At 39.1% G+C, this 16,871-nt stretch overlaps 1 protein-coding gene across 5 annotated transcripts in view; it reads left to right on the top strand.

The window, feature by feature from the left end:
• Nucleotides 1–16,871, top strand: part of UIMC1 (ubiquitin interaction motif containing 1) — a 164,607-nt gene that overhangs the window by 77,401 nt on the left and 70,335 nt on the right. For all 5 annotated transcript variants that reach the window (XM_017512826.1, XM_017512830.2, XM_017512825.2 and 2 more), the window contains 5 exons: nt 4,171–4,295; nt 5,264–5,369; nt 5,686–6,422; nt 14,082–14,143; nt 16,181–16,257. In XM_017512826.1, the coding sequence (XP_017368315.1) occupies nt 4,171–4,295; nt 5,264–5,369; nt 5,686–6,422; nt 14,082–14,143; nt 16,181–16,257 (1,107 nt within the window). The remainder of the gene's footprint in view (nt 1–4,170; nt 4,296–5,263; nt 5,370–5,685; nt 6,423–14,081; nt 14,144–16,180; nt 16,258–16,871) is intronic.

The raw sequence follows: 16,871 nt of genomic DNA, 5'->3' as shown, positions 1-16,871 counted from the left end.
AGTGATTCTCCTGCCTCAGCCTCCTGAGTAGCTGGGATTATAGGCATGTGCCACCATGCCTGGCTAATTTTGTATTTTTAGTAGAGACAGGGTTTCTCCATGTTGGTCAGGCTGGTCTTGAACTCCTGACCTCAGACGATTGCCTGCGTTGGCCTCCCAAAGTACTGGGATTACAGGCATGAGCCACTGTGCCCAGCCCACATTTTCTTTATCCAGTCTATCATTGATGGGCATTTTGGTTGGTTCCAAGTCTTTGCTATTGTAAACTTGCTGCAATGAACATACATGTGCATGTGTCTTTATAACAGAACAATTTATAATCTTCGGGTATATACCCAGTAATGGGATTGTTGGGTCAAATGGTATTTCTATTTCCAGATCCTTAAGGAATCACCACACTGTCTTTCACAATGGTTGAACTAATGGTTCAACACTCCCACCAACAGTGTAAAAGTGTTTCTATTTCTCCACATCCTCTCCAGCATCTGTTGTCTCCAGATTTTTTAATGATCGCCATTCTAACTGGCATGAGATGGTATCTCAATGTGGTTTTGATTTGCATTTTTCTAATGACCAGTGATGAAGAGCATTTTTTCATATGTTTGTTGGCTGCATAAATGTCTTGAAATTAGGCAGTATAATTATTCCAACTTTATTTTAAAAATTATTTTTGATTAATCTGGGTCCTTTGCATTCCTATATAAATTTTATTTTATTATTTATTTATTATTATTGTTTTTCGAGGCAGGGTCTCACTCTGTTGCCTGGGCTGGAGTATAGTGGTGCGAGCGCAGCATACTGTAGCCTCAACCTCCTAGGCTCAAGTGATCCTCAAGCCTTAGCCTCCTGAGTAGCTGAGACTACAGATGTGTATCACCATACCTAGCTTATTTTTTTTTCTTTTTTTTTGAGACAGGGTCTCCCTCTGTTACCCAGGCTGGAATGCAGCGGCTCATTACAACCTCTGCCTCCTGGGCTCAAGCAATCCTCCAGTCTCAGCCTCCCAAGTAGCTGGGACCACAGGTGTGCGCTACCATGCCCAGCTAGTTTTTTTTTTTATTATTTGTAGATACAAGATCTCACTATGTTTCCCAGGCTGGTCTTGAACTCCTAGGCTCAAGTGATCCTCCCACCTCTGCCTCCTGAGTAGCTGGGACTATAGGTGTGCATCACCACACCCAGCTATTTTTTTTTTTAATTTATTTTATTTTATTTTATTTTTTTGACAGGGTCTTGCTCTGTCACCCAAGCTGGAATGCATTGGTGTGATCTTGGCTCACTGCAGCCTCAACCACCTGGACTCAAGCAGTTGTAGGCATGATCTACTGCACCCAGCCCTGCTTTTCAGTTACTCTCCAGTTATTCTTTTCAGTTATTCAGTGGTTTTGTATTTTTAGTAGAGACGGGGTTTTGCCATGTTGGCCAGGCTAGTCCTGAACTCCTGACCTTGTGATCTGCTCACCTTGGCCTCACAAAGTTCTAGGATTACAGGTGTGAGCCACCGCGCCTAGCCAATTGTTTTTAAATTTTTTGAGATGGAGCCTTGCTCTGTCGTCCAGGCTGGAGTGCAGTGGCACAGTCTTGGCTCACTGCAACCTCCACCTCCTGAGTTCAAGTGATTCTCCTGCCTTAGCCTCCTGGGATTGTAGGTGCCCGCCACCATGCCTGGCTAATTTTTGTATTTTTAGTAGAGATGAGGTTTCACCATGTTGGCCAGGCTGGCCTCAAACTCCTGACCTCCGGTGATCCACCCAGCTCGGCCTCCCAAAGTGCTGGGATTACAGGTGTGAGCCACCACCCTGGCCAAGGTTTATGCATTTTATTGACCTTTTTGTAGAACTAATTTTTTGTTTAATTTTTTCTCTGTTGTATGCCCATCTTTTACTTTATTGATTTATTTCTGGTCTTTATATTTTTTTGTTTCTACTTAATTGGGTTAATTTTACTCTTTATATTATAGCTTCTTAAGGTGAGAAACTTGGATTACTGATTTTAAACTTTTGCTTTTCTCATACAAGCATGTAAAACTATAAATTTCCCTGTAAATGTGGCTTTAGTTGCATCCTAGAAATTCTGATATGTTACATTTTTGTTTTCATTAAGTTTATTTCAAATTCAGTTGGGTGCATTTTTTATGTTTGGATTCAATTTTAGGGATCCCTCGTACTTACTGATTTCATATTATTAAAAAATGTTTAAAATTTACATGATTCCATAAGTCAAATTTGTACAAAAAGCTATAGTCAAAGAAGTGTCATTTTCCTCCCTTGTCATTTTCACTGTGTTCTCAACCACCTGTAGGTAATCGTTTGCATTAGTTTCTGGTTTATCTTTCTTTTTTTTTCTTATTTATTTTTTTTAGAGACGGGGTCTCACAGTGTTGCCCAGGCTGGAGTGCAGTGGCTGTTCACAGGTGTGATCCCACTACTGATCAGCACGGGAGTTTGACCTGCTCCGTTTTCGACCTGGGCCGGTTCTCCCCTCCTTAGGCAACCTGGTGGCTCCCCGCTCCCGGGAGGTCACCATATTGATGCCGAACTTAGTGTGGACACCTGATTGGCATAGCACACTACAGCCCAGAACTCCTGGGCTCAAGCGATCCTCCCACCTCAGCCTCCCGAGTAACTGGGACTATAGGCATGTGCCACTGCGCCTGGCTCTGGTTTATCTTTCTTCTTTTTTTTTTTTTGGTGAGACCAGAGTCTTTCTCTGTCAGTCAGGCTGGAGTGCAGTGGCGTGATCTTGCCTTGCCTCCTGGGTTCAAGGGATTATTCTGCCTCAGTCTCCAGAGTAGCTGGGACTACAAGTGCACACCACCATGCCTGGCTAACTTTTTTTCTTTTTTTTTTTTTTTTTTTTGGGAGACGGAGTTTCGCTCCTGTTACCCAGGCTGGAGTGCAATGGCGCGATCTCGGCTCACCGCAACCTCCGCCTCCTGGGTTCAAGCAATTCTCCTGCCTCAGCCTCCTGAGTAGCTGGGATTACAGGCATGCGCCACCATGCCCAGCTAATTTTTTGTATTTTTTTTAGTAGAGACGGGGTTTCACCATGTTGACCAGGATGGTCTCGATCTCTTGACCTCGTGATCCACCCGCCTCGGCCTCCCAAAGTGCTGGGATTACAGGCTTGAGCCACCGCGCCCGGCCCACTTTTTTCTTTTCAAGACAGAATCTTGTTCTGTCGCCAGGCTGGAGTGCAGTGATCTCAGCTCACTGCAACCTCCGCCTGCTGGGTTCAAACGATTCTCCTGCCTCAGCCTCCCAAGTAGCTGGGACCGCAGGTGCCCACCACCACGCCTGGCTAATTTTTGTATTTTTGGTAAAGATGGGGTTTCACCATTGTTGTCCAAGATAGTCTTGAACTCCTGACCTCATATGATCTGCCCACCTCGGCCTCCCAAAGTGCTGGGATTATAGGCATGAGCCACCATACCTGGCCTGAACTTACAGATTTAAATATATTTTATGTGGTTTAATTCACTGCATTTATTATCCTTATGCTCCAGTTCCATTTTTGGCCAGTGAGGACTTTATTTAATTGGCTCCTAAGTTCTTTTGATATGACTCTAGTAGTATCTAATAGATTTCTTGCTTACATCTGTGACAAATACTCTAGCCTATCTTGTTCATTTCATGCTCTGGACTTGGGACCCTCCATTTCTTCAATGTACGACAGTTTCTTCTAATGGAGAATGGTATTTGGAGACCACATTCTTGTTACTAGAGATGTTCTTTTCTACTGGGTAAATCAGAGAATTCTGAAGAGTAAAATTATTCTGGTTAAATGTTGAGCATAAAGCATTGTGGTATTTAGCAAAAAGCTCTAGAATGGGAATTAATTCCTCTATTTATTCATTTGTCAAATATTTATTATGTATCATGTGCCCGGCACTTTATGTGCTGGAGATATAACAGTGAACTGTATAGGTAAAAACTCTGCCTTCACGGGAGCTTATAGTCTAGTTAACCCAGGATTCTTGTTGTTAACTGCTGCTAATTATGTTGGCCAACACCGTACCTTTGGGGGTTTTCCTCATTTATAAGATTATAAAATTGTATTATGTGGTCTTGTAGTGCTTCAGTTGAAAAGTTTAATAATTTTCTTTCTTGCCTCCATGCTTATTCATTGTTTGTGGTGTCCCTTCCTCTCTTTTCCCTAACCTCTTAACAGAGATGACAGAAGAAGAACAGTTTGCTCTGGCTCTCAAAATGAGTGAGCAGGAAGCTAGGGAGGTGAACAGCCAGGAGGAGGAAGAAGAGGAGCTCTTGAGAAAAGCCATTGCTGAAAGCCTGAATGTAAATATGCCATGTTGCAAAAGTTTGTGGAGCTTTGTCAACAGTATTTTTAACTTCTGTGGTGTTGTAGTTGCATTAGTAACTAGATGTATTCATTTATAGGATTTTCACCTAACAAATATTTCCATAATTATATGAAAGAGTTTTCTTCTACCCCATGGATTTTTCAGTTCATGGTTGAAAAGAATTATAAGTTGATAGCTTCTGAAAAGACTTACTGAATATCAAGAACCCAAAAGGCAGCAAGATAAGATGCTAATTTCTTGTGTTTTGAGAGCAAAGGGAATGAGAACTAGAGGTGGGTAATGGGAAGAAAGAGGCAGTTTTTAAAAATAATCAAATAATGTTAAATTGTCATTTGAATATGCACAACTGAAATGATTTTTTTCTTTTTTTGAGACGGAGTCTTACTCTGTTGCCCAGGCTGGCATGCAATCTTGGCTCACTGCAACCTCTGCCTCCCGGGTTCAAGCAATTCTCCTGCCTCAGCCTCCTGAGTAGCTGGGATTATAGGCATGTGCTACCACGCCCAGCTAATTTTTGTATTTTTAGTAGAGAGAGAGTTTCACCATGTTGGCCAGGCTGGTCTGGAACTCCCGATGTCAGGTGATCTGCCTGCATCGGCTTCCCAAAGTGCTGGGATTACAAGCATTAGCCACCGCGCCTGGCCTGAAATATTTTAAATATGAAGGATACTTGCAAGTGGCAGATCCTGAACCATCTTTATGCCATTTGCCTCACTATTTTAATAAAGTGTTCAGTATAGTGATCTAGTACAACACTTTGCCTTGCACTTTGAATACACTGAATGTGTATTCAATATATGCTGTGAAATTAAATTGAGCATCTGCATTTTGGAGAATAGAAACTCTTAGGAACAGTGACCTCCCATTTTGTCCTTCCTGTGACCCTTCATGTATGGTTCTTTTAATAATAAACCTAGGCTGGTGTGGGATCACTTGTTTCAGAGTTGTCGGCCTTCTGATGCTTCTGCTACCAGATCTCAACCTCTGACCACTGGACCGTCTTCCCAGTCACACCAAGAGAAAACCACAGACTCTGGGATCACTGAAGGCATGTCTCCCTGTTCTGACTCCTTCCATTCATCAAGTATAACTGTACCACAGGGATCTCATGCTGAGAGTAGATATACGGAAATACCCGAGATCCTTTTGGTGATAATAAAGAAGTTAAATCAGGAAGTAGTTGAGATCGTAAGAATATCCAGCATACCTTTATCTCCAAGGAAAAAGCAACATTTGGTTAAAACCAAAGAAAAGCCTTTTTTTTTTTTTTTACCCATATTATGTAACTCTTGGTAAGTGATAGCTTATAAAACCCTTTTAAAAAAAGTCTGTCCTTAGCCCTACTTTTTCTCAAATACCTACAGGCATATGGCAGCTGGTACCTCCATCACTGTTTAAAGGCTCACATATCAGTCAGGGAAACGAGGCTGAGGAAAGAGAGGAGCCTTGGGACCACACTGAAAAAACTGAAGAGGAGCCGGTCTCTGGCAGCTCAGGAAGTTGGGACCAGTCAAGCCAGCCAGTGTTTGAGAATGTGAACGTTAAATCTTTTGACAGATGTACTGGCCGTTTGGCTGAGCACACACAGTGTGGGAAGCTACAGGAAAGTACTGGGACGGGTTGTGCTTTTCTCAAAGCTGCCCAGGGTAGGGGGGACACATCTAGGCACTGTCTGCCTACCCTAGCAGATGCCAAAGGCCTCCAGGACATTGGGGGCACTGTGCACTACTTCTGGGGTATTCCATTCTGCCCTGATGGAGTAGACCCTAACCAGTATACTAAGGTCATTCTCTGCCAGTTGGAGGTTTATCAAAAGAGCCTGAAAATGGCCCAGAGGCAGCTCTTGAAAAAAAAAGGTTTTGGGGAACCAGTGTTACCTAGACCTCCTTCTCTGATCCAGAATGAATGTGGCCAAGGAGAGCAGGCTAGTGAAAAAAATGAAGGCATCTCAGAAGATATGGGAGATGAAGACAAAGAGGAGAGGCAGGAGTCTAGGGCATCTGACTCGCACTCAAAAACCAAGGATTTCCAGGAAAGCCCAATTAAAAGCTTGAAAGAGAAACTTTTGTTGGAGGAAGAACCAACAACCAGTCATGGTCAGGTAAGGGTCAGTGATGCTGTAATTAAGGATGATTTATTCACAGATTAAAACAAGGATTATTTTAGCTGTTATTTTTGTGGTCTCCCCCACCTTGATTATTAAAGTAGTACATGTTCACTATAGAAAATTAGGAAAGTACAGGAGAATATAAAGAAGAAAAAAACTACCTATAAGCCCAGCCCAAGAAGTAATCATCATTGTTTCTTTTTTTTTTTTTTTTTCCTGAGATGGAGTCTCACTCAGCAACCCAGGCTGGAGTGCAGTGGTGCGATCTTGGCTCACTACAACCACCGTCTCCTGGGTTCAAGCGATTCTCCTGTCTCAGCCTCCCAAGTAGCTGGGATTATAGGCACCCACCATCATGCCCGGCTAATTTTTGTATTTTTCAGTAGAGATGGGGTTTCACTGTGTTGGCCAGGCTGGTCTTGAACTCTTGACCTCAGGTGATCTGCCCACGTTGGCCTCCCAAAGCGCTAGGATTACAGATGTGAGCCACTCTGTCTGGCCAATCATCATCATTTCTATGCATACAAAAATACATTAAAAATTTTTTGGAACAAAATGACTACTCTTCAGTGTAAGTTTTGTTCCTTCCCCTACTTTATAGTTTATCTCAGATCATTTCTTATGTATTAAGTATACCTGAGAACAGTAAATATATGATATATTCCACCACAGGTATACCATCATTTATTTTTGTTTAAATTTTTTTTTTGAGACAAGGTCTCGCTTTGTCCCCAGGCTAGTGTGCAGTGATGCCATCTTGGCTCCCTGTAGCCTCCACCTCTGGGCTCAAGCGATACCCCCACCTCAGGCCCCCGCAATAGCTGGGACCACTGGTGCACACTACTATGCTGAGCCAATTTTTATATTTTTTGTAGAGATGGGGTTTAACCTTGTTGCTCAGGCTGGTCTTGAACTCTGGAACTCAAGCCATTCACCTGCCTTGGTCTTCTAAAGTGCCGGCATTATAGGCATGAGCCAACACACCTGGCCTAAAATTTTTTATTATTTCTAAAATTAAATTTTTGAATAGGTAATAATATTCATACAGTTCAAAATTCAAAAATATGTAAGTAAAAAGTCTAACTTCTCTCCCTATCACCCAGCCAACCAGTTCCCTTCTCTGGACTCAATTTGTGTTACTAGTTCTAGTGTATCTTTCCAAGGTACTTTTATCTGATACAAGCAGTGTACATATTCTTATCCCTACGTTCTTTTGCACAAATGATTTACACATTATTCTCTACTTTTTTCATTTAATATCCTAACGAAATTATTACATAACAATGTATAGGATTTGTTAATTTTTTTTTTTGGATGTGAAAAATACCATGTGTGGATTAGTCAGTTTATTTTATTCAGTACCATATGTTGGGCATTTAGGTTGTTTGCAGTATTTTACTATTATAAATAGTTAAAATGTCCAGAGGACATTTCATCCAAATGGAATATATTTGTATTATATGATAATTTTGTGTAGCTGTAATTGATGGACCCAAAGATACATGTATTTATTATTTCATTAGCTGTTGCCACATTGCCCTCTATAGAGGTCATATACATTTACATTCCCACTGGCAGTGTATGAATACTAGTTTCTGCAGACCCACAGTAGTGCAGTATTGTCAGACTTCTTCATCTTTGCCAATCTGAGAGATGAAAAATGGTGTCTCAGTGTAGTTTTAATTTGCATATGTCTTACTATTTGTGAGGCTGAACTTTTTTCTCACGTCTAAGACTCATTTGTATTTCCTTTTCTGTCTGTTAGATCTTATGATCATTTTTTGATAATCTATTTTTTTATTGGTTTGTGGATACCTTTTATATAATAGAGAAAGTAGTCCTTTGTGATATAAAGTATGGATAGTTTCCCAGTTATTTTTCCCACTACATAATGGTGTATATTTCTTACTTTGCTTGTAGTGGTTTTGTATAGTTTATTGAAACCATCTTCATTTTGGTAATTTAGTTTGCTTTTTCTGACATAGCTAGATTATATTGTATATGAAAGCTTATATCTTATTTTTTCCCTCTGAACATTATAAAAGCAATAATATAATTGTAAACTACATATAGATTATAATTTTAAAGAGTATTCTGTTCCGTGACTATGTTTTTTCTTGCTATTTCTGTTACCAGGCTTTGATTTTTGGTTTTGTTTTACTGTTACTTTATTCATTTTATACTGTCGGTCTTATGATAAAGATTCAAGAAATGTTAACTTTGAGGAGCTTCATAGCATAAAGAACATGAATTTTGACTTTTGTGTTTTAATAATTATGCGTTTTTTTGACCAAGTCACTTAACCTCTTTGAATCTCAGTTTTACATCTATAAAATTGGAATAACAATTCCTGTCTTTCTACGGTTACTTTAGAGATTAAAGTGAATTTGTGTAAAATGTCTACTATAATACTTAGGAGTTTATAGGCACTGAACAACTGGTAGTTTTCTTTAAGGGATCAGAGGTTATCCATTGGGGGCATGCCTCTAGGAATCATTATTTCCTAGTAACCATCTTCGTTCACATTCTGGAAAGATTGTTATCTGGGAAGAGAAGGCATTTTAATTAAAAAAAATTTCTTTTTTTTTTTCTGAAGGTTTATCAGCAGAGAGGCATTTTTAAGAAACAGTTCTTTTAGTGACTGGCTTCTTTTCCAAAGGAAAGTTAGATAATGCTTATGATAAATATTCTGTTTGTTCTTTCCAATTCAGAGATGCTGCTGCTTAAAGTAATAAATTAACTCCAAAGAGCAACACTTAATGATTTATTGTAATTCACGTTGTTAGCTTGAAAGATCCCAGGGGCCAGAGCTCTAGATCATAGACTTGTGTCAAGTTTGAAAGCAGTGCCTTTGCAGTAGCCTGCAAGTAGTCAAAATCTAGTGGCTGGTCTTAATTAAATTGAAGTTCTTTGACTCTTAACTTCAGGAGCAGGCCGCCAAATACTATCAGTTGATACTATTTGCTACAGTAAACTAAATTAAGTTAGCTTAATTAAAAAGAGGACTTGGCTGGGCATAATGGGAATGCCTATAATCCCAGCACTTTGGGAGACCGAGGCAGGAAATTCATTTGAGCCTGGGAGTTTGAGACCAACCTAGGCAATATAGTGAGACCTCATCTGTACTAAAATGAATAAATGCCAGGCGCAGTGGCTCATGTCTGTAATCCCAGCACTTTGGGAGCCAAGGTGGGCAAATCACCTGAGGTTGGGAGTTCAAGATCAGCCTGACCAACATGGAGAAACCCTGTATGCCTGTAATCCCAGCTACTTGGGAAACTGAGGCAGGAGAATCACTTGAACTCCAGAGGCAGAGGTTGCGGTGAGCTGAGATCGTGCCATTGCACTTTAGCCTGGGCAACAAGAGGGAAATGTTGTCTCAAAAAATAAAATAAAATAAGACTATAACCAGGCCCAAAGGAGGTACTTGGCATCTGTAATTTTTCTGCATCTTATGATTATATTGTGTCTGCTTAATTTATCTCCGTGCAGACGTGCATTCTTTGCTTTTGTTTTTCAGGTGTAGGTTGAAGACACTGATCTTACAGCTCTCAAACTTATTACAGGTTACAGGAGACTTACTGTCTCCCAATTCCAATTTTAAATTTTCAGGAAAGGATTTATGGCCCATTTGATATCAGTAGCTCAGTCAGCTGTGGCCTGAAGGAGGTTGCTTGTCAGATTGGCTGTGAGCCCACTGCTAATGGGATGGGAGGGGTGAGGGACAGTCCTCAGTAAAAGGAGACAAGGCAGACAACCTAGTAAGTATCCAGCATAGGCATTAACTTTAATTTTAGAAATCACTTGGAGATGTTAAAAAATTCTGAAAAGTTTAGAGTCAAGTTAAAAGCTTATACCATCCAGTGATGTATTCCTTCATCTTTTTATCTTTACCAATTTTTTGTATGGTTCAGATAATATATTTTTTGTATCTTTATCTTAACATTATGTAAACATTTTCTCATGATGTTAAAATTATCTATATATTTCACTTTATTTAGAGATGGAGTTTTGTTCTTTTTGTCCTGACTGGAGTGCAATGGCATGATCTCAGCTCAACACAACTTCCGCCTCCTGCGTTCAAGCTCTTCTCCTGCCTCAGCCTCCTAAGTAGGCTAATTTTTAAAATATTTTTAGTAGAGACAAGGTTTCTCCATATTGGTCAGGCTGCTCTCAAACTCCCGACTCAGGTGATCCGCCCGCCTTGGCCTCCCAAAGTGCTGGCATTATAGGTGTGAGCCACTGCACCCAGCCATATTTCACTTTTAATGGCTGTATTATATTCTAGCTTATGAATTTACCATAATATTTTAAACGTTTTTCTATTGCTGGTTATTTCAGTTGTGATATCTTTCTACATGAAAGTTTTCTTTATTCCTGATCAGTGCACTTAAGCATAAGAGCCATAAAAATGATGGGTTAAAGAGTTACGAACAGAGAGACTTGGTATTTATTGCCAAATTGCTTGTCAGAAAGGCTGTTAAAATTTGTATTCTCTCCATTTGGCAATATGAGAATATCTAGTTCACTGCAGCCTTGCCAACAAAGAATTGTACCTTTAAAACACAAACTTACTAATTTTATAGGCAAATATTGAAAGCCTTATGATTGTAATTTTACCTCTTGATCTTTTGCTTTCAGGAAATGTAGGTAAGAAAGAATTTGTTAAACATTGTCCATGGAACACGGCTTTGCTGGAGCTCCCTGTATTTGAGACCTCTTGGTTGATAGAGATAGCAAGAGAGTTTCAGAAATAGGGACTCAGAAGAACTGTCACTTTGGGGCACATGACTTAGTTTATATTAAGGTTATTAAAGCTTTAGAATCAGATGATAACTGGTTTTTGTTATCACTGATACAAGATAAAGTTGCTAATGAAGGCCTACAGATCACCTTCAAAGCATCATTTCAAGGAGTTGGAAGTGGTAGTATGTTGATGTGGTATGAAAGCAGTATGTTATTACATACTGCTTTTCAGAATCTGATTCTTAATTTTACAGTCTGGATATTGGATTTTTTTTCTCAGAAATGACCAGATTGTGTGGGGTTGTGAGAATTGACTTTGATTTGCCAAACTTCAAGCTGATGTATGTATACAAAATGACAGTTTATTAATTTATTATGGAATAGAGACATTTTCAATGACCAGAATATTCAGATCTGCTATCTTCTGTTTTCTAGAATGAAGTTATCTAGAGGGTTGAAATAATAATAAAAAAATGGAAATGTTAAGGGATGGTTCAACTCGTCTATGGAAAAACCTAATAAACTACCAGTGTCACACAATAGAGGACATTTCTGTGATGACCAGATGATGTGTCTATTCATTTTTACTTTTTTTTTTTTTTAACGATGGAGTTTCATTCTGCCACCCAGTTTGGAGTACAAGTGACACAATCTTGGCTCACTGCATCCTTTGCCTCCTGGGTTTAAGTGATCCTGCCTCAGCCTCCCAAGTAGCTGGGAATCACAGGCACACACCACCATGCCCGGCTAATTTTTGTATTGTTTGTAGAGACAGGGTTTCACTATGTTGGCCAGGTTGGTCTCAAACTCCTGGCCTAAAGTCATCTGCCCACCTTGGCCTCCCAAAGTTCTGGGATTACAGACATGGCCACTGTGCCCGGCCTCATTTTCACTTTTAAGTATTAAAAATACTCTTTGATAATGGATCTTCAAATTTTTTAAAAGATTCATTGTAAACCATCCCTTCCTTATTAATATATTATTTTTTCAGGAAGAAGAATGTTTTGATTAGGCAATAGCTTCCTTAAATTTTTATTTCTGCCATGTTTTTCTGTTCACCTTGATTAGATTTGGTACTCTAAATTTTATTTGCTGATTTTGCTATCCTGTGTCCATACTCTGGAAGAACCTCACTTTATGTTCAGATTACTGCCTTTGAGGTGTAAATTTAGAAATGAAAATAATATATTGAAATGAAGACATTCTTGGGATTCTACATTGAAATGATTAGGAAGAGGATCATTTGAGTAAACAGTATAATAGTAATTTTTAGTGCATGGATTTTAGAGTCAGGCAAGTCTCGGTTCTACGATTTTGACCAACTGTATGACTTGGGGCAAATTATTTAACCTCTTGAAGTTTCACTTATTTAAAAAATAATTTAGTGGTTTTTGTTTCTTAAGTTTCTTGTGAGAATTAAAGTAGATAATGAATGTAAAGTGATTAGCACAGGCCTGGCATTGAATAGAAGCACAATAATTTTTTTAAACAATTACACTGAGAAGGTTTGAGATATGCTTTAGCCTAAGGCAGAGATGGAGGTGCCTTATAACTAACTTACTAGTGCCTTGATTACATCTTAAAACCAAGGCTAGTTTATTATAAGATAAAATTCTGTTAAATGGACACTAGGTGTCAGCATTCTCTCTCTCTCCCTCTCTCTCCCTCTCTCTCTCTCGCCCCCTCTCCCCCTCCCTCCCCCCCTCTCTCTCTCTCTCTCTCTCTCTCTCTCTCATTCCCTCTCATTCTTTCTCTCCCCGCCCCCCCCGTCCTCTTTCTTCTCTCTCTCTCCTTTTTTGAGATTTCAATAAAAACCTTGTCACCCCTGAGTTCAAAGGAAGAGATAGGTTAAATATTTATTGCTGTTGTACTTTAGTCCTCTGGTAGTTTTGTTAAGCCTTATTTTTCATAATGACTACATTCTCTATTATTGCACAACTTTCCTTTTGACTGAAAACTCAGCTATTCCTGATTTTTAAGTGTATTTCATCATTTAACTGAATGGTAGCGAGATTCCTAGAGAGATACCTAACTTGTTTAGGTTATTTATATCCCATTAGGAAACCTTGAAAACTTCAGCTAGTAGCTTTACATCTAGTGGAAGAAGCCTCACAGCCCAGGCATTTCCTCAGAAGTCTGTCTAAGGTAGCAGTAGCTACCTTTTCATAGCCACTTTTTCTGTGATCTTCTGTGCATGTATGTTTAATGAGTTGGTATTTGTACCAACTTTACCATTAATCAATGAAAATAATTTTTGAATCAAGAAAATAATCTTCCTTACATAGTCCTTATTCATTTTCTGAGAAGATAATCCTGTAGCCAGATAAAAAAACCACAGTGGCAGATTTGTAGCTAAGAGAACCTTTATGACCTTCTCTTTGGATGTCCTACGTTATGGCCTGGTTTTTCTCAGAGAGATCGCAGATTGCAGTGTTCATCTCAACTCAGTGTTTCCTTTGAAAATTGGAATTTTCTGTATATTTTCCTTTCCCCCTACACAAACTTTATGATTGTTTTTCCGAAATCAAAATTCATTTAACTTACCAATTAATGTTGATATAGGTCTTGCATTTTATGAAGTGCATTGCATACATTATCTTGTTTGATTTTCATAATAACGCTCTGTGAGGCAATTGTTAGTATCCATTTTAAAATGAGGAAAGAGATTCAGATGCCATTTACCCAATCACAAAGTTGGTAGGTGATTTAGTTTTGCTTTAAATGCCAGTCTTCTGACTTTACAGGATGTGCTTGTTTTACTGAAACTTACTGGCTTATGGAAAATATTTTCTTCTCATTGCTAATTGTTGAGAGATAACGTGGAACGACTAAATTTTTTTTTTTTAAAGGAAGAGAAGGCAGTTCACCTGTGCCTCTATATTTAAGATATTACGTATTTCTTTGCAGTCCTCCCAAGGGATTGGTGAAGAAACTTCTAAAGAGGGAAACTCTGTACCTGCTTCACAAAGGTGAGAGATTATGTGTTGCTATGAATTCTCCTCTGATGGTGCTAGTATAAGGGAGATGAACCACGTGAGTGAGACTGTACATGAACAGCTTGCCAGATAACTTTAAGCCCTTTTGTAAGTGAAGACTAGGAGAAATTTTATTATTATCTATAAGCTCTCAGATGTGCATCTCATAGAAGCCCAGAATATTAGAGCTGGAAGAGATCCTAGAGGTCATCTTGTCCAGGCCAGCTATCTTGGCATAAATCTCATTTATATTATTCTTGAAAAGTGGTCACACCCTACTGTTCTCTTAACTAATTACCCCAGTTTTCTATGCCAATTTTAAAGCTCTACACTGATTTCTTATAGTTCTTCTATTCTTACCCCTTTTCCCAAACCCTGCTTATGCTTATTTTGTCTGTATATCTTAACCTTATACATCTTTTAAATTTACTCTTAAGACTTACATCGTCTTTAAAGTCTTCATATTATTCAGGCTACACAGGACCTGTGTCACTCTCACTGTCTGTCCTGTGCTACTTTTAATCTGTTTGTGTCTCCTCTGTCCTGTAAAGTGTTGTTTTTGCATTGCCTCCTCCACTGTTGTTGCTGATTGATTGATGGGCTTACCTTCTAAGTCTTCTTTCTTTAATAATAGATAGCAGTTGATTGTTTATAAACTGCACTACTAACTGGATCATGCTTCCAGTTACTTTTACTTGCCCTTTTTATCTGGTAGTTGAGTTTTGAGAACTTCTCAAGAACTTAATTTTGAACTGCATGACTATGTTCTCCCATATGGGAGTTGAAGCCCAATTACCATTTGTTGTAGTCAAGGTGATAGTCTTACTTCTGACAGTACTTGGTATTCCTTCCTGGGCTAAAGAATATGGCTTTGGTTTGATTTTCCTGCTGTTAAGACAGTTTTGGAAGTGGTTTTAACAGAGAAGGCTTCTACTCCCTGTAGGCCTCTGCTTTATTGTGGTGAGCATTGTGCAGAGCAGATGTAGGTTTCAATAAATGATTATACGCTTTGTCACCAGGAGAGAGTTGGAATCGCAGGCAATGTGGTTTGACTTCAAATTGATTAGCCCATTTTATAAATGTCAGAAAATTGTTTTGTGATGGACCCTTTGAATAGAGCACTAATGTTACATGCAGAGTAAACTATGTCTGGCTTGGGTTTATAACAAATGGTATGGTATGTTTTATTTAGAGAGAGAAATCACTTGTGGTTTTCTTTCAGGATTTAGTTATTTATCATGAGTTCAGTCATAGCCATTCTCTCTTCTCTGTGGTTCTTGGTTGATGTGAGGATTTCTGTTTTTAAGCATCCTCTTGCATACTCGATCAAACTAATTGTAAAGCTCTGTCAAACATGAGGGGGCTAGCTCAAATGCTCAGATCTTCAGCCATGTGTTCCTATGTCAGGAAGAGATTGTACTCCATGAGCAGGCAGGGAAAACCAGAAGGCTGGATGAGGGAAGCTATTCATAATTAAGTTTTTCTTAGAAGAGAGATTCAATTTATGTCGGCAGATTTTTGCTGCAGGGCAGTTTGGAATTTTATTTTATTTTTGTTGCTTGGAAAGCTACATCTTGAGATAAAGAGGGAATTTAACTGCAAAATAAGGAGAAAGTTAGTTTGTTGTCAGAAAAATCTCTGTGTCTTCTCTTGTGAGTTTATACATCTCCAGCCTTCAGAAGGCTGAGATGGAGGCTATCACCTGTGGCATCCTTAAATTGGAGTGGAGTTTTTGCCTTCTGTGATATTCACAGACAGTTCTTACCCTTTGACCTTCCTTTGTGAGAACTCCAAAAGGGAATTTGTTTTCATTCAGTGATTTCACTGGAACTGAAGTTGTAAGCGTGTTTATTTTCCATATTTCTGGCCTAGAGTTTCCAGCACTGATTCCTTGCTTTCCTGTTGTGCTTTTGTGGTATTAGGCAGCAAGTATCAGATTACCTGTGGCTTTGTGAGTGACTCACCATTGCTTTTGGTCCTATGTTTTGATTTATTTTACAGGAAATTCATTGGGATTTGGTTCTCTTTCAGTGTTGCTGCTTTGACCAATAAGAGAAGCTCAGTCCTTCTGCCAGAGAGTTCTGCAGAAGAAATCATTGTTTGTCCTGGTAAGTACCCCACTGTGATTTTACTGAATTTCTGATACCTGTCTACCTTTTCATGCTTATTAATTTTCCACTGACTCTTCAAACCCGCTCTCTGGAGGTTTATATGTAATTGATACATGTTTGTACATCTCTCCACACATGTATACATACACACATATAGGTGTTTTTAATGGACATTGGCTTTTATTCTCAATCTTTTCTCTCCTTAGGGGTAATTTAGTTTTGAAATTAACATTACTTTTTTGTCTCCTTGATTGTTTACCAGCCTCATCAGAAATGGCAGCAAAGCATCAGGAATAGCACTTACTTTACTGTACATTCAGAGCCTTTTGTTATTTAATTTGTTTAAATTACTTTAGAGACAGGATCTCGCTTTGTCACCCAGCCTGGTGTGTGTTACTGTGATCATAGCTCACTGCAGTCTTGAACTTCTGGGCTTAAGTGATTTTCCCTCCTTGGCCTCCCAAAGTGCTGGGATTATAGAGGTGAGCCATTGTGCCTGGACTTCAGAGTCTTTTAGTAGTTAGTTTTTATATTGCCATTTGTTGGGGTCATATTGCATAGGAGGTCCAGAGTTTGAGTTTTGTGCTTGTTCTGTCATTGTTTTTTTTTTT

Source organism: Cebus imitator, unplaced genomic scaffold (assembly GCF_001604975.1).
Source record: "Cebus imitator isolate Cc_AM_T3 unplaced genomic scaffold, Cebus_imitator-1.0 Scaffold478, whole genome shotgun sequence".
Taxonomy (NCBI): Eukaryota; Metazoa; Chordata; class Mammalia; order Primates; family Cebidae; genus Cebus; species Cebus imitator.
The sequence above is the reverse complement of the archived record's forward strand: the minus strand, read 5'-3'. Positions and strand labels throughout refer to the sequence as shown.